This window comes from Parasteatoda tepidariorum, chromosome 6, assembly GCF_043381705.1.
Source record: "Parasteatoda tepidariorum isolate YZ-2023 chromosome 6, CAS_Ptep_4.0, whole genome shotgun sequence".
NCBI classification, from domain to species: Eukaryota; Metazoa; Arthropoda; class Arachnida; order Araneae; family Theridiidae; genus Parasteatoda; species Parasteatoda tepidariorum.
Window position 1 is genome coordinate 83,553,486 of NC_092209.1, and position 22,145 is coordinate 83,575,630.

General features: G+C 30.1%; 1 protein-coding gene across 1 annotated transcript in view; it reads right to left on the bottom strand.

Moving 5' to 3' along the window:
- Nucleotides 1-22,145, bottom strand: part of LOC122271003 (uncharacterized) — a 94,964-nt gene that overhangs the window by 15,028 nt on the left and 57,791 nt on the right. The window contains exons 4-10 of the mRNA XM_071181665.1: nucleotides 19,632-19,871; nucleotides 18,259-18,333; nucleotides 17,425-17,623; nucleotides 12,725-12,858; nucleotides 9,874-10,037; nucleotides 6,816-6,937; nucleotides 1,060-1,400 (exon numbers count right to left, since the gene is read on the bottom strand). Of these exons, the coding sequence (XP_071037766.1) occupies nucleotides 1,060-1,400; nucleotides 6,816-6,937; nucleotides 9,874-10,037; nucleotides 12,725-12,858; nucleotides 17,425-17,623; nucleotides 18,259-18,333; nucleotides 19,632-19,871 (1,275 nt within the window). The remainder of the gene's footprint in view (nucleotides 1-1,059; nucleotides 1,401-6,815; nucleotides 6,938-9,873; nucleotides 10,038-12,724; nucleotides 12,859-17,424; nucleotides 17,624-18,258; nucleotides 18,334-19,631; nucleotides 19,872-22,145) is intronic.

Here is a 22,145-nt window from a genome sequence, read left to right on the forward strand (position 1 = left end):
AAAAAACTACGAAGCGTTTAATAATTTGGTCTAATTATTATAATATACTAATATAATACTTGATATAATAAATATACTATATAACATACCGCCTAATTCATCCAATCGTCGAATTTATATTATATATCATCTGATTTAACCCATTGATACACGAACGTAAACAAGTGCAAACCGGTTTCAGTCGCGTAATAACAATAATGCTGTAGCTTGCGTCTAATAATTTGGCCAGAGACTGTATGTGGACAATGCTGCAATCCCAACTCTATTCACACATCGAGGCTTGCACAGACAGGGTTTGACGAAATGGGAGTTCAAATAGTGGACTGGTTTTCTCAGAGCCCCGATCTAAAGCCCACAGAACACCTTTGGGACGAATTCGAGAGCAGATTACGTAGCCAGCCGAATCACTGCAAGCAATCACTTCAGCTGTGATGGAAGTCAATTCCTATCACAAACTGGCGGAAAGTCTTCCCAGACGTGTGCAGGCTGTCATCGATGCAAAAAAAAAAAAAAAAAAGGACCAACATCATATTAATATGTGCCCCAGGACACTCTAAGTCCATAGCACTGGGTGTCCGGACACTTTTGGCCGAATAGGGTATTTCATAATCATCGTCCTCAAATTGAGGACAATATAATGTGCAATGTCATAACGTCCTCAAATTGAGGACGATATGATAATCGTATCGTCCTCACGATGAGGACGATGATTATAAAATTCACGTATTTTTTAAATTCTTATCTGCTTTGAAGTAGAGACTGTATGTGGACAATGTCCTTTACACATTGGACACATTATAATGTCTTCAAATTGAGGACAATATAATGTGCAATGTCATAACGTCCTCAAATTGAGGACGATATGATAATCGTATCATCCTCACGATGAGGACGATGATTATAAAATTCATGTATTTTTTAAATTCTTATCTGCTTTGAAGTAAAAAAGGTATGGAGATTTAGAGCTTGAAAGCATTTTTTTACTTCATTTTTCACAAGGACACTGAAAATATGTTTTAAGGGCGGTGATTGCGGAGATTTGTCGAGATAATCGTTTACCTTCTGATGACATTTCTGAGCCAGACATCTCCGAAGTCAATTCTTGCATGAGGGACTCCCAAAGTGACCACAGGTCATCACGCGTGAGGTGTATATGAACAGAAGCGTCTGTCACCTCGCCTGAAGTCACATTCGTGAGGAGGGATTCGTCCGGAACATCGGGTTGCGGTAGAGGTTGTGGCTGTCCGGCTCGAATGGTCCGGGTTTGTGTGTCTCGGGGTATGCTTGACCTGCCGTCTGGCTTGAGTAAAAAAGGATCGAAACTGGCGGCTGAGACGGGCTCCTCGTCTGACCTTTCCTTTTGGTTGAATGCAAAGTTTCCAAGAGAAAATAATAAATTCCTGAAATAATAAATGCATATTTTTTTAAGTTAAGATGAAAGTTAACAATTAATGAATTGTTTTAAGAATTACCATAAATAGTTAACAATTATTAAATAGCTTTACAAGTTAATATGAATAATTAACAATTAGTAAATAGCTTTTAAAAACTTATTGAGACAGTCTTGGCCTGTCATAGGCTGTAGTGCACAAGAAGAAGAAATAGATTTAAAATAAACAATTAATGAATAATTTCAAAAATTAATATAAATAGTTAACAGTTTATGATTGGCTTTAAAAGGTTACACAAATAGTTAATAATTAATGAATTGTTTTAAAAATTAACATAACTAACTAACAATGATTGAATAGTTTTAAAAGTTAAAATGAATAATTAACAATCGATAAATAGTTTTAAAATGAATTGTTTGTCAATAGTTTTAAAAGTCAACATAAATATCAAATACTTAATGAATAGTATTAAAATCTAATATGAATAGTTAACAATTAAGGGGTTGTTTTAAAAAGTAACATAAATAGTTAACAAAGAATAGTTTCATAAGTAACCATTAATAATTAATGAATAATTTCAAAAGTTAATTTGAATAGTCAAAAGTTTATGAATAGCTTTAAAAGTTAATATGGAATGGTTAAGAATTGATGAAATGTTTTAAAAATGAACACGAATAGCTAACAATCAATAAATAGCTTTAAAAGTTAATCGGAATAATGAAAAAAATAATAAATTGCTTAAAAATTAATAATTGATGAAGAGTTTTAAACGTTTACCCGAATCGTTAGCTATTAATGAATAGTTGTATAAGTTAATATGAATAATCAGCAATAATTAATGAGTAATTTCAAAATTGACAACTAATGATTAGTTTTAAAGTTAACATATGGGTTGTTAATAATCAATGAATGGCTTTGAGAGTTAACTTAAATAATTTACAATTAATGAATGGTTTTAGAAGATAACACGAATAATTAACAGCTTAAGTTTTAGGTGATTATATAAGTTCATGCCCCAACTAAATTGCGAAAAAAAAAGCTTTTATACATTCGGTGAAGTAGTAGTAGTTCATTTACGTAGCACAAGCGCTGCACAATGGGCTATTGGCGACGGTCTGGGAAATATCCCTGAGGATGATCCGAAGACATGCCATCACAATGTTGATCCTTTGCAGAGGGGATGGCATCCCCGCTCCGGTCGCCAGACGACCGGTACGCGAAGTCGAGCACTTTACGGTAGAACAGTTTAACGAAGACCAATACCGCACACCCTTGGTCCTTACGCAGACTGATTCAAGTGGTCACCCACCCGCACACTGACCGCAGCCAGTGATGCTTGACTTCAGTGATGGAACCGTAGGATGGGAACCGTGTCTTAACGATCAGTCCACTGCGGGACCTTTGACATTAAGAAATGTGTTCTAGTTGCCTTGGCAACTAAAGAATCAGCGAAACCATGTTTAGGAATTTAACTTATTAGGATTATTTAATGTCGTGAAGAGTGTTGTTTTTACTGCATGTTTGGAATGTTTTATTAAATTCATAATACAATTTCGGTGAAATACATTCGGTGAAATCGCTGAAGAAAGTGATCAGAAAATAACTATAGAAATCCACTGTGAGCAACTCACTTCACTTAAGCAAAACACGCATACTTGTTTGAAAAAAAGAGGCGTTTTTATCTTTATATGTCGCTCAACGAACACTGCAAAAACGTAAGAAGCTGCAATCCTCTGTATTTGCTTGTTCTTGTCGATTTTTGTCTGTTTTAGTGCTGTTCATGGCAAAATAATTTTTAAATAAAGAGGAAAGAATCATTCCATGAAAGAATTAAAAAACGTCTGGCGCTTTTCCCTTTTTTTGCAGGAAAAAAAAACTCAAAATTTTCACACAAAGATGAAATTCAAAAGTATGTCAAAATGTTTAAATCAGAAATAGTTAGAGCCGTGATGGCTCAGGGGATTGAGCGTTTTCCTTCCAATGAGGTGAATCTACTTCGAATCCGAGTAATAGGTCGGTACGAATTCTTCATCCGTCTTGCACCGACCGCAGTGCTGACGTAAAATATCCTCAGTGGTAGACGGATCCGTGAGGGTAACTGCGGGAGGTTTTCGTGGTTTTCCTCTCCATGTAACGCAAATGTGGATTAGTTCCATCAAAAAGTCCTCCACGAAGGCAAAATTTCTCCCAATACTTTATTCAGATGTCCCCTTGTCTTCTGAATTGGGTTTAAAATTACAAAGCTACGGGGTTGAACATTAGTAGTTGTAAACCCAAAATTGGGTCGGCTGTTCAACGACGGTTATAAAATAAAATGTAAGAAATGGTTATGAGGGGATAGTTGAACCCACTTCCTTCACACTATACAGTGTTTGGCGAAATGATAATGCCTCGTGGACACGGTGATTCCCTAATCGTTTTATTTTATGCATTACTAGTATGTCCCGCAGTGGATTGTTCGTTAGGACACGGTTCAGGACAGCAGATCACTGAAGTCAAGCATCAGTGGACGGGTGGGTGACCACTTAGATCAGTTTGCTAAGGGTCCGAGGGTGTGCGGAATCGGTCCTCGTTCGACTTTAACAACGTTCGACCTTAGCAACGTGACCAAACTGTGTTCACCTGGGCTGAACGGTCTTATTGTTTCACCAAGCGCTCTACAGCGTGAAGGTAGCGAATTCGAACCCACCAATACTCTGGATCTATCTGTGTGATCGGCTTCTCAAAATTGTGCTATCTGTTGCTTCACTTGACAAAGGATTACAAGTCCTAGTTTGTAATGAGCACACAAGCCTACATATGTATGTGTAGGTAGGTAGGAACTTTATTTACGTCGTACTAGAGCTGCACAATGGACTATTGGTGGCAGTCTGGGAGGCACAGTTTGCAATGGCATGTCTTCGGATCATCCTTGAGGCGAAGACATGACATCGCAATTTTGATGCTCTTCAATGGAAATGGCTCCCCTGCTTTGGTAGCTAGACAATCTACGCGTTATGGTAGAACAGTTTACCGAGAACCGATCTGGTTAACCCTCGGTCCCTACTCAGACTGATCAAAGTGGTCACTCACCCGCTTACTGACCGCAGCCAGTGATGCTTGACTTTGGTGTTCTACTAGGAACCGTGTATTTGCGATCTGTCCAGGTAGGTAGATACTTTATTTACGTTGCACTAGAGCTCCCCAATGGGCTATTGGCGGTCGGTCTGGGAAACATCTCTGAGGATGATCCGATGACATACCATCGTAATTTTGTTGTTGTTGTTGTTAATTTACGTCGCACTAGAGCTGCACAATGGGCTATTGGCGACGGTCTGGGAAACATCCCGGAGGATGATCCGAAGACATGCCATCACAATTTTGATCCTCTGCGGAGGGGATGGCACCCCCGCTTCGGTAGCCCGACGACCTGCGCGCGAAGTCGAGCACTTTACGGTAGCACAGTTTAACGAGGACCAATACCGCACACCCTCGGTCCCTACGCAGACTGATCCAAGTGGTCACCCACCCGCACACTGACCGCAGCCAGTGATGCTTGACTTCGGTGATCTGCTGGGAACCGTGTCTTAACGATCAGTCCACTGCGGGACATCGTAATTTTGATTCATATGTATGTGTAATAATATACAATTACCTAAACTGATACGGGCTGAAATAGTCATCCGGAAACGTTATTAATAATCTGTATGTATCGTCATCTGTATGTATGTCATCTGTATGTATTCAACAAATGTATCGTAATGTGTTGTTATTTAGGTAAAGGAAGAAAAAAAAACTGTGCTTTAGATGATTTGTGTTTGCTAAGAACTGTTAACTGAGTGTTTTCTTTTATAGTGTTATAATATCGGCATAGTAGAATGGTTTTTTAGTGGTGTGTAGAGGAAGTTATGAGATTATCTGATTCGACATTGAATTCAACTTTTGCTATATGATGAGCGTAAATTTATTATCAAATCAGGGGTAAGTATATTTAATTGTTGCTAATTTTTCTAAACTAAAAAAAGTCCAAACATTTATCATGACAACAGTTTTTGCGCTAGCAAATTATCTTATGAACTTTTATTCTGTTTTCATAGTCTTGTTATACGAAAATAAACAGTAAACCAGTAACTGCCTTTTCCCCAAAAAATATTGTGTAATTTATTTGAGTGTTTACTGTTCAATATTTTAACTAAATTTACTGTGGAATGCCACTGTAAATTTAGGTTTTTATTTACATAGCTTTTCAAATGTTAAACTGGAAATATATTTTGAACAGAATTTTGATTTTGTCTTTATGAATAGATAATTTACCTTTATGTTATATGTTTTTCTTTATAAAGTTTCTACTGCAATAAATTCTACTTTAAATCACTGTCCTTTTGAAGGCTTATTTAAAACGTAAAACAATACTTTACAGATAAGTAAATACTATTTATATTTTATTGTTGTTAATTTTTCTAAACTAAAAAAAAATCCTAAATTTTGTTGTGACAACATTTTTTGCTAAAAGCAAATTAGCTTATCTTATTAACTTTTATTTTATTTTCATAGTGTTATTATACGAAAAAATCCGTAAACCAGTTAAAAACCTGACTTTTTCCCAACAAATATTGTGTTATTTATTTTTTGAGTGGTTTACTGTTCATAGATATATTCCACAATAAATTTAGGTTTTTATTTACATAGCTTTTCAAATGTTAAACTGAAAAAATGAACAATGTGAGTTTTCGTATTATTTTAGATAGAATTTAAATTTTGTTTTTATTTATGAATAATTTACCTTTTTGTTATATCTTTATCTTTTTAAAGTTTCTACTGCAATAAATTATTCCTTTAGTCACTATTCTTTTGAAAGTTTCATTTAAAATGCAAAACAAAGCTTTATAGATAAATCAACGATTTCAAACATAACACATACTTTGTAGCTGACGATTATACGTAAACAAAATATAAAATTGGTATTATACATTAGTTGTAATATCTTCGTAAATCATTAGTTGTTTGTTTTTAAATTATAGCTTTTCGAAAATCTGTTCAACTTGATTTTTTCTATCACAAAAACGTTTTATAAATTAGTAAACGTAATTATGAATGTTATTATAAACAATGTAATTATATTAATGGAAAAAAAGTTATAATTACATTATTTTTTATTATTTTAATTTAATAATAGTATATTAAACAATATAAATAAGTTTAAATGAATTAACTAGATGCTAAACTTTAAACTTCAGATTACAAAAATTTTGATTTTATTCTACGTAAGCATTCATTTTTAATCTTTCAATTAAAATTTCATTTGATTGCTTTTTTTAAATTTATTGGAGATAAACGAGTTTCAAATAAAAAAAAAAATGTGTTTATATATTGATGCGTGAGGTATGAAATTGAAATTAAAATCGTATTAGAAATTGGAAACATTTCGAAAACAAGTAGATTTACCTATTTATTTCATTATTTTCGAGTACTTTTGTGGCAGGTACCGCTCCATGAAGTTGTAAGTACTTGGCACATCTCTGATTCCCTTGGTAGACTGAGACATCTAGAGGGCTCATCAGAAAACCCTATAAAAAGATAATTTTCATGATAGGCTTCAAGGAAAATATTTGGTTTTAAAATGAATAAATAAAATGTTAAAAAAAAAACCTTTACTGTATCAAAACATACAATTAAGTTTTTTTACCCTTCATGGTAGAGTTTTATAAATTAATTTTATTAACTGTCGAATATTTTTTTTAAAAATGTTGTCAAACCAATTGCGAAATCGCACTGATTTACTAAAAATTTCGTGATATCGAAAATTTGGGATATCAAAGCTCGAATATTTTTTGAACATCGAATATTTTTCAGTCTAACAACACGTATTTGTTTAAGAAAAAACACTTATTTCTAACAATGTCACATTGTGATTTACTTTTTCAATTAATTTTACGTTTTACTAAAGCTCCCCAGTTTCGCCATTTTCCTTTTCCAATACATCTTGGAACTTCTTTTAATATTTCTGATTCTTCCCAATCACCACATATTGAAACACTGTCCACAATAAATACCGTCTTGTAATAAATTAATCTTATGCATCAATTAATAGTGAATCCAATTAATTAAAAAAAAGCATCAAATTTTATGAGTGGTTATCTTTATCTATGTATCATTATCTTGCATGTCTATTTCTAAAGAAAGAACTTCTTTTCAAACATCTTTCTTATTAGATAATCTTTGTCTTGTTAAGGATTCAAGAAATCATAAAATTATTCAAGAAAACTGTTCAAGTATTTTATTCATATTCATGAATTGGAATTTAAATTCCTCATAAATTAACATTTTTCATTAATTATTTTTTGGCGACTAAAGCTATTTATTATTTTTTAATTATTCATGTTTCTTTTTAAAATATAGAGTTACGTAAAATAAAGGTTTTAATCCATTCGCAACATGGGGCTGGCTTTTAGCTTAGGGGACATTTAGGTTTTATCGAAGTTCATGAAATCGATATTCGGAATTATTGAATATGTATATGAATATTGAATATTAATATGTTCAACGAGAAAAATGGTATTTTTCAAACAATTTAACCATTTTCAGATTTCTGATCAAGGTTGACAGCGCAAATAGCTAATATCTGGCATTTTTTATTCATTTATTTATTTTTTGCACGTGTAATTGCTAGGAATTCATGTGATGTTTTTACTAGGGAGGTTAGGAAAAACTATAATTTAAAAATATTATTTCCGTTATTCACTCTAACAACAAGAATATTTGTATCTGAAACAGACATAAAATTAATTTCTAAGTGTAGAATTTAAACGAAGACCAGTGAGTAATTCGATGGATAATAAAATCAATTAATTAGCAATCAATTAATTAGTATACAATTAATCAATTANCGTAATTAAAAAGAGGGATCATTATAATTTGCATAAAATATTTATTTGTTTACTTTAATAGAAACCATATAGTAATCAATTAATTAGTATGCAATTAATCAATTAGCAATCAATTAATTAGTATACAATTAATCAATTAGTAATCAATTAATTAGTATACAATTAATCAATTAGAAATCAATTAATTGGTATACAATTAATCAATTAGTAATCAATTAATTAGTATGCAATTAATCAATTAGAAATCAATTACTTAGTATACAATTAATCAATTAGTAATCAATTAATTAGTATACAATTTATCAATTAGTAACTCAATGAATTAGCGAATTAATAAAGGAATAAATCAATAATTTAGCGAATTTACGGACCAGTTAAACTGTCGACTAATTTCTAAGATTCTAGATTTAAAAATAAATGAGTTGATACATCATCGTATCAATAAGTCACAAAAAAATCAATGAATCCGCCAATTCATAAACCAGCTAATTAAAAAATCAATGAACCAACTAACTAAATAAGTTATTATTTAACGTATAAATGAATAGATAAATTGATAAGTAAGCAAATCAATGCATGAATGTGTTAAAGAATCTATTAATTGGCAAATTGATAATGGTAGAATCAATAAGAGAATTATTAGGCAGACTATTAAATAAAATAGCAAATGAAGCAACGAATGAATGAAACAGCAAATTAAGGAATGAGTAAATCAGTTAGTTGAAGAATTCCCGAATTCGTTGAATTGTTTCAGTAATTCATTCAAACACTGATTTATTACCGATTACTGATTTATTACTGAGCACTGATTCACTCATTTAGCTCATTTGTTTGCTGACCTGTTGATGTGCTCATTCGCTGATAGGCTCATTTATTTATACGCTGATTCATCGATTCGCTTATCCTTTGATTTGATAATTAATTGATTTATACAAAATTTTTAAATCAAATAAAAAAAAATTTGTGCAGCATTGCTCTATTTTTTCAAATAAAACAAGAAATTTCCATAATGTTGTACAACTATTTCAAATAAAACAAGAAATTGCGGTAATATTATACAACTATTTCAAAGGAAACAAGAAATTGCCATAAAATTATACAATTATTTTAAATAAAATAAGAAATTGTCATAGTATTATGAAATTTTCCTATTATACAACTTTTTGATATTAAACAAGAAATTCCCATAATATTATACAATTATTTCAAATAAACAAGACATTTTCATATTATGCAATTATTTTAAATTTAATTCGAAATTGTCCTAAAATTTGAAACTTTTTCAGGAAATTTTCCTATTATACAACTTTTTCAAATTAAATAAGAAATCGTCATAATGTAGTTCTCTTTTCAAAATAAAACAAGAAATTGTCAAAATATTACACAAGTATTTCAAATAAAACAGGACATTGTCATAATAACAAACAATTATTTAAAATAAAACAAGAAATCGTCATAATTTTTTTTCAACTTTTTCAAATAAAATGAATTGGGAAGAATTTTTTAAATAAAACAAATTGTCTTACAGGATTTTTTAAGTAATGTTCCAGTTAATTTAATATTTGTGAGCGAAATATTCTTCTTTAAAAAAATTGTGACTTGTTTTGATGTCTTACCTTTGCGTTGACCATCAATGGATTTATGTGTGCACCATAGTCAATTAGGACTTCACACATTTCTACGTTATTCTTTTGGGAAGCTAAGTGAAGGGGAGTCCGACCGTTGATGTTTGTTGCATTCACAGCTTTCGGACACTGTTGAAGGAGCCACTGGACGAGATCTGAAAAAGAAACTTTGAATTACTCTCATTTTTAATCAACTTAGATTCATAGTTCTGTACATATTAGCTATACTATACATATTAACCACTATTTTCTAACCATGGATATTAGAATATTCAATACTTCATACTCCACGTTTTCAACTTTATACTGAAACGAGCGTCGTGGAGTAGTAAAAAAAAAGATTTGCTGACCCATGAATAGATTGTAATATTTTACAAACCACAGAATGCGGGAAATAATGATAAGCTACATTTTCAAACTGCTCAGATAAGCGTATTTTAAGAGCTTCTTCGTGAAACACTCTATTTGCATAGATGTTTCTATGCATCTTATAGTTGTACAGGGAAAATTTCAGTTAGAAAATTTATAAAATACATATTTGGCAACAATACTTAGGAACAGTTGGAATTAAAAATGCCATCTGTGGAAAAAGTTTGGCTTATCACTATATTGCTATAAGCCCTTCAACTATATAGATATAAATGAGTATTATCCCATGCAATATTATTCCATATAGATGAGTATTATCTCATGCAACATTATTCCATATAAATTAGTATTATTCCTTACAGTTTCATTCGAACATATAGATAGGTATCATTCCGTACAATCTTTCGAATAGATGGATTTTATTCGATACAGATGAGTATTATTCTAGTCAATATTAATCAGATCAGTGTTATTTTATTTGGGGGTCTGACTATAAATTTAAATACAAGTCATTTAAATACAAGTTTTGGGAAAGATAATCTTGAGACTTTTTTTATTGTCAGTTTATAAAACTATTCGATTTCGTCGCCTTACGCACATACAGCCTGAAATAATTATATATTTGCCTTGTTAAAACTACCTCCTCTTTTTTTACATTTATAAGAATCAGTTCGGACTTGAGTCTTTGTCTTGTCGACGTTTAAGTTAAAAACATTTAAATTAGGGTTGCACAACCTTTTTAAACGACGGTTCACTTGCACAGGTTGAATAACAAATGATCGCATGCATATTTAGACATGTTGACGGCAAATATCATAATTTTTGTAACAACGTTAGTGTTCTAAGGACTAATTTTTTTTAATCAGTAGCATTTGCTGAAAATTAAATACTTCTAATTCTTAAAATTCATTCAAAAATGAAAAAACCGATACATTTTTTAATAAAAAAAATTTCCTATTTTATTCTCAAAAATTTATTGTATTTAAAAAAAAAAAAAAAACACAAATATTGGATAAGAGAAGTGGTTTTTTTTTGTTATATCACTTAGTACAAAAAATAATTTTAAAATAAATTACTGTAAGAAACATTTAAAAAAAACTAATTTTAAAAAGATGAAAGTATAAAAAAATTAATTAATAAATACATATTCGGATGATTAATATGAATTCAAATTAAATATTTTGATGAAAGAAAATTTATAGGGGTTAAACAGAAACCAAGGATTAAAACATAACCATTATAGTACCAAAAAAAAGTTTAATATTTCTTTTGTATTGTACTTCAGATATTATTTACATCTTTTGAATTATTAGATGTTTAATGAAATCAATAGAAAACATTTTCTTTTCTGTTTTTTTTCTTTAAAAATCACTTAAGCTACAAAAAATTTAAAGCAAAATTACAAACAGAGAGCAGGTTAAAAACACACGTTTTTCTCTTTCCGTATTCCTCTTGTTGAAATTATATTGTATTAAAATATCGGAATTCTATATACCCCGTGGAAATGCATAGCGCTAACTGTGAAAAATAATTTGGATTGATGACGGCACTTTGTTTATTAAAAAGTGATTATTTAAATGCGCGATTAAAAACTCTCATAATGGAATAACATCGTAATTAAAAAGAGGGATCATTATAATTTGCATAAAATATTTATTTGTTTACTTTAATAGAAACCATAGCGAATACATTCCGTTCCGCAATTCGAATTTTACGAGTCACAGAACTTTCTAGAAAAAACTTCAAAAAATTTAAATTGTATAAAGGATTAAGAAAATGTGGTTTTTAAAGCTGTGTTTTTGAACGGATGAAGAGAGAAAATTTTTCAATCGAGAGGAAGGAATCATTTTTCACAAGTTTAATGAGTTAAAAAATAAAATTTTGTGAAGAAAACGTAAAATTTATGAAAAAAGAGTAAAAATCAATTTTAAAACGTAGAAAACGGTAAAAATTGATATATTGAAAATAAATTTGACATAGGAACGGACTATTTTTTGCAATTAACTTGATGGAGTAGTTCCGTCTATCAAGAATTTTCATTTAAAATTGGGGTAAAATTGGGATTGTTCATTTTCATTTCTACAACAACGTTTTTTTTTCTTCCATGGCCCTTATTTTTTTAGCAGAGAAGAAAACATACATTACTATGTATATTTATCACAATATGCTACCTTAAAGCAACATTATCATAGGTATGGATCCTGATTGGCTATAGAAACGTGGCATTTGTTTTTGTTAACAATTATTCTTTCCATTTTATTTCGAGTAAGCGTAGCCCGTCAAATGTGAATTCGATATGCGACTTAGTAATTGATTATCGTGTCGCGTGTTAATCTCGTAACTAACAAATTCTCATAACTAAAAATTTAAATTAATAAAATATGTAATTAATAATTAGAAAAACAAATGAAATGAGCTCTTCATTTTTCTTCATTAATGAAAAGAAGCTTTGTTGTCTCATTAAATTTTTTACCTTTTCTTCCTGATTGGACAGCTTCATGAAGCGGTAGATTCCCCCTACTGTTTCTTATCCAGAGATCGGCCCCGTTACTGTCCAGAATCTTCATGATTTCCAACTGACCCTTGGCCGCGGCACAATGCGCTGGTCTGGAAAAAGATACTTATTTTAATACTACAGCATCAGCTAGGTAAAATACTGTCCGCTCACCTTAGAAAATAAAAAAGTTCCCAAGTAACAATTCTTGATGGCCCCCTCCAAAAATTTCGATGGTTTATGTTGGTTTCTGTGCGATTTATGATGGTCCAACACTTGATGGTCAACATCATCCAACATTTTCCATTGCGTAATCATGGTTTTTGATATGCCAACAAACTTTCATCATTCCATGATGGGAAATGCTACTTTAATACTATGATGGTTAACCATCAAGAGAAGTTTTACTCTCATGGACCAACAATCCATAGTGATCCGTGATGGTTCATGATGGTTCCGACCATACATTTCCACGATGGTTTAATAAGTACAGTGAAACCTGTTTTTGTGCGGTCCTTTTTTATGCGATTTATTTTTGTGCGATTGGTTTCGTGCGATTTTATTTTTGTGCGATTTTTTTTGTGCGATTTATTTTTATGCGGTATATGAATCTTAGCGGTGTAAGCACCAGTTTAATGTTTCCTATCAATGTGCATATACATGTTGTGGACGATCTCTGATTACGTGGTCTCCTTGACAACGATGTATCTGAACTGCGCGATGCTCTGTTTATTTACTATCATTAGTTCATTTATTATTGTCCACTCCATTTTCTCATCTGTTTAAAATTTATTCTGCGCTAAACAAGTTGAATTAAATCAGTAAAAAATCGTCTGCTCTGTTAAAATACTTAGTATTTTAAAATGAAACCGTTATTTTTATTTTGTAAATTCTCGTCTGCGCGTATCTCAAATACTATACATTTTGTATTCAGAGTTTTATACACGATTCATGTGATTAAGGATTCATTTTATAGTGAGATTAAAGGTATATAAATTAATTACTTTTGTTTCTATTTATATGTAGTTTTTATGATTTTTATTTTATTTTATCTGATCACTGACTTTATGGTACCAAAAAACAAATCAATTGAAATCCTATCTTCAAGCGACGAAAGCGATTTTTAACCAATTCATTCCAAGAAAATGCGCGTTTTGGATTACGACGAGTAGCAGCAAACCATTTAATGTATAATTCGAAAACTTCTCCATGTATATGTATGTACAATGGAGAATTAAATATTTTTACAATTTCTTTAGGTCTTATTTAATTTAATTGAAAGCATTCTCATATCTATTTCATGAATCATTGATGTATTTTCTGAGTCCGACTTTTTTTATGCGGTCCCTATCCACCGCATAAAAAAAGTTTTAGGTTGTATATCGTACAAAGTTGTTATTATATGTAAGAATTTATAAAATTTTCGAATATTTTTTTTTGTACGATTTCTTTTATGCGGTCCCTATCCACCGCACAAAAACAGGTTTTACTGTATTCTTATTGGTTCTCAGGAATATACCACCAAAACAATTTGGGATTCATATTATGTTGGAATATCATAAATCAGTCCGAATTCCTACATCGAGGTAATGGTTACTTGCGTTAGTTACTATCAAAAAATATAATGATTCATGATGGTTACCATCAAGATTTTGTTGGTCCATCAATGTAAAACCATCAAAAAATTTACTTGTAAAAATTTGACTTGTGTAAAAATTGATTGCCACATTAAGATATGAGTGCATAAGTTTAGGGGTTATATAAAAAATAAAATAAGATGAAAGAAACTAATGAATCAAAAAAGTTCGTATCTCCAATTACAATTTTGTAATTTATTATAAAATATATTTTTTAAAAATTAGTTAGATTAGTTACATTTATTTTATTTATTATAAATTTTCTGCCGAATATAGGCAATTTTCCGCGTTTTTTCCTGACGAAGAATTTTATAAGGATAAAAAAAAAAAAAAAAAANCAATCAATTAAAAATGAAAACTGTTGCCAGCGCGAGAAAAGAAATATCATCGGTTTTATTGATACATATGTGGTGAACTCCCCATTCGCAAAGTGAACTTTCACCCTTAAATTAAATATTATTTGTTTATAACTCTCGTTTACGTCAATCTTTTAACGAATATTAATCTTGTTTCATTTTTTAGTATTCTAATTAATTATTTTTTATTGGCATGTTACTTTTTGTTTTTTTTCCTTTAGCATACCCCCCAAATCAGTAACTTGCCAAACATACATACTTACGTACGTATTAGCGTTTTATATAATATAGATTACATTCAACCATAGTTGGAAAAAAAAATTCAGCTTAAAAATGAGTATCAGGACGCTATCTGCGAAACTTATATATTTCTATTGAAAAGAATTTGCAGAATATAGAAATGTTCTGCTGTTTCATTAAATTGTCTTTACCTTTTCTTCCTGATTGGACAGCTTCATGAAGCGGTAGATTTCCCCTACTGTTTCTTATCCAGAGGTCAGCCCCATTACTGTCCAATATCTTCATGATTTCCAACTGACCCTTGGCCGCGGCACAATGTGCTGGTCTGGAAAAAGATACTTATTTTAATACTACAGCATTAGGTAGGTAAAATACTGTCCGCTCACCTTAGAAAATAAATAAATATAGAATTGATTGAAAAAATTAGGATATTTTTGCATCAGTTTAGAGGTTATATAAAACTAGAATACGATGAAAAAGTTCATATCTCCAATTACAATTTCGTAATTTATTATAAAATATATTTTTTAAAAATTAGTTTTATTACGTTTATTTTAATTATAAATTTTTTGCTGAATATGGGCAATTTCACAGGTTTTTTTTTCCTGACGAAGAATTTTATAATGATAAATAAAAAAACGGACACGGAAAATTATTTTATAGTAAAAATTTTATTATAGTTAAGAATCGAATCATTAAAGACGCAACCTTACATAGTTGTTGCCTTATCAACCTGCGGAAATAAAAAAAAAAAAGAAAAACTTATAATTTATGTTCTTTAGAAATGAGTTTCCAATTATTTTTAAGCTAAGTTTTCTTTCTTTACAATAATATTTTACATTTCCTTAATTCCATGATTAAACTTTTAACGAGATAAATTTAAGGCCATTTCAGTATATAAACTTTTTACTGCTATTTGAGTAAAAAAAAAAACATTGTAAAACCATTATCATTTTGGATTTGTTTACATTTTAAGTGTTAGTAATAAATACATAAAATTTAATGAGTTCTTGAATATATAATAATTAAGAAAATTTAAAATCATTATACAATCGAAAAATATATTTTTATTAACAAGTCAACCTCTTAATAAAGAGGTCTCAAATTAAATTTGTAGTGCTGCCATCTATTAACAGTTTGCTCATTTAAACTTTTATTTATATAGAAAAAAATGAGTCTCAAAATATTCAATAAAAATGAGTTTTTACTTTATTTATTCATTTTTTGCAGAAATAGAGACAAGCCCTAATGTAGCTTGACATTTTTATGATGTTTACAATAGTATTAAATATAAATTTGAACAAATGTATAAATTAAAAGGGAAATAGGATAAGAATCTCATTGGATGTATTAACTAGTTTTATAAAAAAAATGTTGCAATTGTAATGGTTCCTATAATCAATAAGTGACAATTTTAATATCACTATGCGTTGTCAAAATTATCAATATTCAGCAATATACCGTGATATTTTTCCAATTAAACTAACTTATATTATTTTTATTGGTCAATACATTATCGTTATCCAAATAAAATGTATCAATATAATATACTATTCAATAATTATGTATAATAGTCTCACTATTTCCTGATATTTTATCAATATTGACTGCAATGTTATCGTATTCGATAATTCTAGATATTAATACTGATCACAGTATTTTTGAAATCGATATGTATGGTTATCATTAATAGTGACGATGTTGCCATATTTATGTCTGTTAATGGTTTCTTGAGTAAATTAAAATCTAGCATTGTTTTTACATGTTCTTAACTTGGCTTCATGGTACCTATTACCGGTTATCATACGGATCACTTTACTATACTTTACCATATTACCGGTTACCATATATTTATTTTATCATACTTTACCATATTACCATACTTTGGAAATACTGTGATGTAACTTTTGAAGCATAAATATTGTTTTTAAATTTACTCATCACTAAGTGGTGCATTTAACATTATTAGTCCTTTTAAATTATTTCAAATAATCAATTTTTTAAAACAAAATTAGTCTTACTTATATTTCAAATTGAATATTATTATTAATTAAACATGCATGAGAGAATTGTCACCACTTTTTGTGCCAGGACTCTCTCCCCCTTTTCAGTGCCTAATGACCAAGTTTTCTCAATTTATGAAATAAAATTTTGCAGATTAAATAACAGAAAGAAATTTAAAAAAAAATGAAGCGTAAACTTATGAAGGAAAATAATTAAAAGAAAAAATAACAAAATAAGAAAAACTTAGATGCAAGATCAAAAAAAAAATTAAACAAAGAAAATAATTAAAAAAATAAAATGATCTGAAGAAATAAGAACAAAAGAAAGAAAAAGTTAGTTGGAAATAAAAAGAAATAGGAGCAAAAAAGAAAAAGAAAATGATCAAAAGAGAAGAACAAAGGAAGAAAACCTTACGAAGGAAAAGAAAGGAAGGAAAACTTACGTTCTTCCTTTATTGTCCTGCAGATTTGGATCGGCTGAATACTTAAGGAGTACCTGCATACTGTCAGCGTGACCTTGAGCGGCTGCGTAAAACAACGGAGAACATCCGATTGTGTCACCAGCATTGACTCGAGCGCCACATAGTGTCACCAGTGTTTCAACGCAGGACGTGTGACCTCTGCTAGCAGCACAATGTAACGCTAGAAAAATAAGTTGCTTTTTAAATGAGTTGCTACGCCTTAAAAGAAATTTTTATAATGCTTCAAAACTTCTTGAGAAGGCCAAGGCCACCCTGGGCTGTGAAGCCATTGATGATGATTATTGAAATTAATTTCTAAAATGACAAAATTTTAACGGAAAATAAATATTTTAGCAAGCGAGAAGATAAGATTACAATTTACCAAGCAATTGCATATTAAAAATTTAGGTAATTGTATAAGTTATGTTGTTATGCACTATTTAAATCGAGTATTTCTAAATATGAAATATTTACGAGTATGATTTATCAACGCTCAAAGCGTGATAAACATTGAAAATTCCCCAAAATGATAATTGGAGCATTTTCAGAAATTTCATTAACTAAGACCTATATATTTAAATTTAATAAAAGAGTATTTAGTTTTATGATATTTTAAATAAGCATCGGTTTTTAACTATACGTTTTCGATTCCAGAAAAATAAATTAATTCTTTCAAATATGAAACGAACAAAAGAGAAATTTTCTTTTCTTCACGTTGTTTTCCTTTTGTTGTGAGGAAAAAAAACTGAAGATTTGGAATAAATAATTCAAGAAAAAAAATAATTATATATTGCGAAAATTTTTCTCTGTTCATACCAGTTAGTCCATCTTTATCAGTTGTTTCAATATTGGCACCAGCAGTAAATAATATGAGTACAGCTTCGTTGCTTCCTGCAAACAAAATTACAAATTTTTGAGAGGAACATTTCTAACTCGTTTTTATTCAAAAAGGTGTTCTATAACGGCCACTCTTAAAAATATATTTTTAAAGTCTACAGAGTGGAAAGGGTGGACTCATAACAAGGAAAATTTATAAAATTTTATTAATACAGAAAAATGGAAACATCAGGGGGCTTTACACTAAACACCTAAAAAATCGTGGCACCTAAACCTCGATAAAATCAGTCTGGGGAAGTCAGATAATTTTTTGCATGCGGTGGCCACTCTAGTCACATAGTTTGTCTACTGTAAGAACTCCCCCCGCCACGAAGTCTGAGGCCGTCTGCTACTATGGAATAAAGAATAGGATAGGGAGGATAACTTCTCTTCATTCTAGGGCTAAGAAAATTGGCCGAAGAAAAAGATTCTATTTCACTACCCCGATCCAAAATCTGTCCTAAATATTGACACCACATCCCTAATTGAAATAGTTATACCCCGATTCCATAGTCACCGCCATGGGTCCATACAAATGGCTAGAGGAGTTCTTACTTAAGACAAATTATAAACAAAAATGCTCATTGCGTGTATAAAAACTGGTATTTAATTTAAACACAAAAACGGTATCTTAATATGATAAATCATTATTGAGGAAGGTGGATGCACAAGACATCAAACCTGCTTGATTGCTGGATGAAACTTAAAAGTGTTTCTGATAATCGTCTTTCAACTCCTTTCTGTTTCCTCCAGCAATCGAATAAGGTCTGATGTTTTTTACATTCAGCATCCACAATTATACAGACTTCATAAATATATATTAAGGATGATCATTACGGAACACCATGCATAATTAGTTTAAGTTTAGAAAAGTTTTTATTTGATAATTAGCTTTGATTTTTACAAAAACATCACTAATTCGCGTTTATGTTTCTCTTGAAAAATTTCACAAATTAGGTTTTAAAACCAAGTCAATTTGGTTTTGAAACAAAACGCTCAGTTTATTATGATTATGCTCTTAGTAAATAGAATAAGGATCCCAAGGCTATACGATTTACCCACTCTCTTCACTTTTGCTCTCTCCGTTACCACGGTTACGACACGTCTTGCTTTTCCCCCCACGGTAATGCGTTTCAGTCAGAAGTTGGAATATACTGCTGTAGGAAAGAAGAGAGGTTCGCCGAAACCATGGTAACGGAGAGAATAAAAATGTAGAGAGTGGGTTAATTGAGCAATCTCGAGACGTTTATTCTATATACAAAGAGTATACAGCAATTGAATTCAGTTTTTTTTTAACAAGTATGATTTTTCACCTGAGCTGGCAGTCCACAGTAATGGTTCTCTTCCATCCCTGTCCCTGCACTGTACCGATGCCCCCCTCTGTACCAGTTTCTTGAGCGTGTTGATGCCTGTCTCGGGATCTTTACCATTGAGACTGTGTGTTCCACACATTTGTGCAGCATAGTGGATAGGATAGGCACCCAGGATGTCCGGTAAAGAGGGATTCGCACCATTGTTCAGCAGCAACTCTAAGCTCTCAATATCTCCACACACTAAGAATTGAAAAAAAAAGTGGATTAATTACAATACTTAAAATGTTAAAACTTTGGACAAAAGAAATATCATTTTTTGCCAACTCTTAAGATGAGTTTTTCGAAGATACTAACTTTATTGAACCGGTTTTCAAAAACCGGTAAACTTTAATAAACCGGGTTTCTAGAAGATGTTAAGTTCTATCACAGGCCCAACTAAAAATAGATGTAGTTTTCCCGAGAAGCTTCTTAATTGATTTTGTTTTCGTTGAAATGCTTTACTGTGCTAGAAGATTATAAATTAGATGTTCTATTTCAAATAAAGGCAAAAATTGATGTAGTTTTTTTTCTTTTTTTTTTGAGAAGTTACTGAATTGATTTTTAAAAATATTTATTTTTTAAATGCTTTACTGTGATAGAGGAAATTCCAATGTTCAGTTCTCAGCAAAGCTGAAAAGAAATCTAGTTTTTTTTTCTGAAAAAACTACAAAATAGATTTAAATTTTTCTCGTTTCTTGTTTCAGTTTCCAACTTTTTTAGAATATTCTAATTTCTATCTCAGATAAAGCTAAAGGACAGGAGTTATTTTCCCCAGAAACTGCTAAATTGATTTAAATTTTCTCTTCATTTAAATATTTACTAATAATACTACTTCATTTAAATACTGTGGTAGAAGATTATAAGTGAGATGTTCTATCACAGGCAAAGGCAAAAACATATGTAGTTTTTGAGAAACTACTAAATCGATTTTCTAAAACGTTTTTTTTTTATATTTATTATTTTTTTTCTGTATTAAAAAAATTCTTTACCGTCCTAGAATATTTAAATTCAGATGTTCTATCACAGGCACAGGCAAAAACGGATGCAGTTTTTTTTTGAAAAACTACTGAATCGAGATAAATAAAAAAGTGTTTCTATCTGCTATAAGATTTTAACTCAGATGTTCTATCATAAGCAGAAGTAAAAAAAGAAAGCAGTTGTCTATGTGAAAGTGCTGAATTGATTTTAAAAATGTCATTATGTTTAAATCCGTTTGTTATGCTGTAAATTTGAAAGTTTTTCTATAAATTTCTTTTTTTAACTCTTAGTCATTTTATTTAATTTTGCTGAAAATTAACTATTTTAAACATTCTTAATTTTTAAATTTGAATTGTCTAATTTTTCCACTACAATTTCTTGTTAAAGTAAGCACTTTTTGCAATGCTGCTTTTAGACCAATTTAGAATGCTTTCCTCTAATTAAACTAATGAATATTTCTAAATTTTTGCAACTTTTATGGATGCAAGCTGTTTAGTAATGACTGCAACTTTTCAAATATTAAAAAGATTAGATCATTAATGCTTTTTATTTAATCTTTTTAGAATATACAAAGTTAATAAGTTAAATATACTTAGATATGTAATTAAAAATAAATTTTTAACTTTAATAATATAATTTAAGAATAAATTTTTAATTTTTGTAATTAAAAATTAATTAGCATTTTTTAATCATGAAATAACTGTTTTAATTTTAAAATTCGTTACTCAAAAATATTTGTTATATTATCGGAATTATATTTGTACTAAAATATAAATTCCAAAAAAAAAAGTAGTTTGAAAAAAAAAGATTTTTTTCATTCATATTCAAAAATTTATCGATAATTGATTTTGCAAATTAAAGAAATTTCTACGATGAGTAACTGTTTCTCTTCAATCTAAATACAGCTACAAATAAGTTAAATTATAGTTTGGTAGGGAACCGTTTTTGAAAGACTTTACCTATAACGCAGAAAATACTAGTGTTTTATGCAGTGTTTCATAACTATAAATTATTAAAATGCTAAATATTATATTTTCCACTTATTTTGACCTAAATTGTTACAAAATTAAAAAAAAATATGTTTAATACAAATTCTGAGACAAAGGGTTAATTATGCAGTCAAACTCCGCTATAGTGAACACGGTTTATAGTGAACTCCCGGATATAGTGAACGAAATGTTCGCTCCCTTGCCTTGCTACACACGTATAATGTTATTTTTTGTGGATATAGTGAACCAAAAAAAGATAAAAAAAATTGGATATAATGGACTTTTTTCTGTCTACGACTAATTTTCTTCATTTTTTCAACTCAACTGCAAAATAAATACATATATCGATTTTTAAAACCATGGAATGTAGCAACAAGCATTTTTCTTGTTTGCTTCATTACTGAATTGGTTCAGCATTCAAAGAAGCCACAATCTTCCAGTATCTGGACAAATGCTTCAAGTTAAAGCTGATGAATTTCCTAAGCGATTTGGTGAGCCTACTTTTATG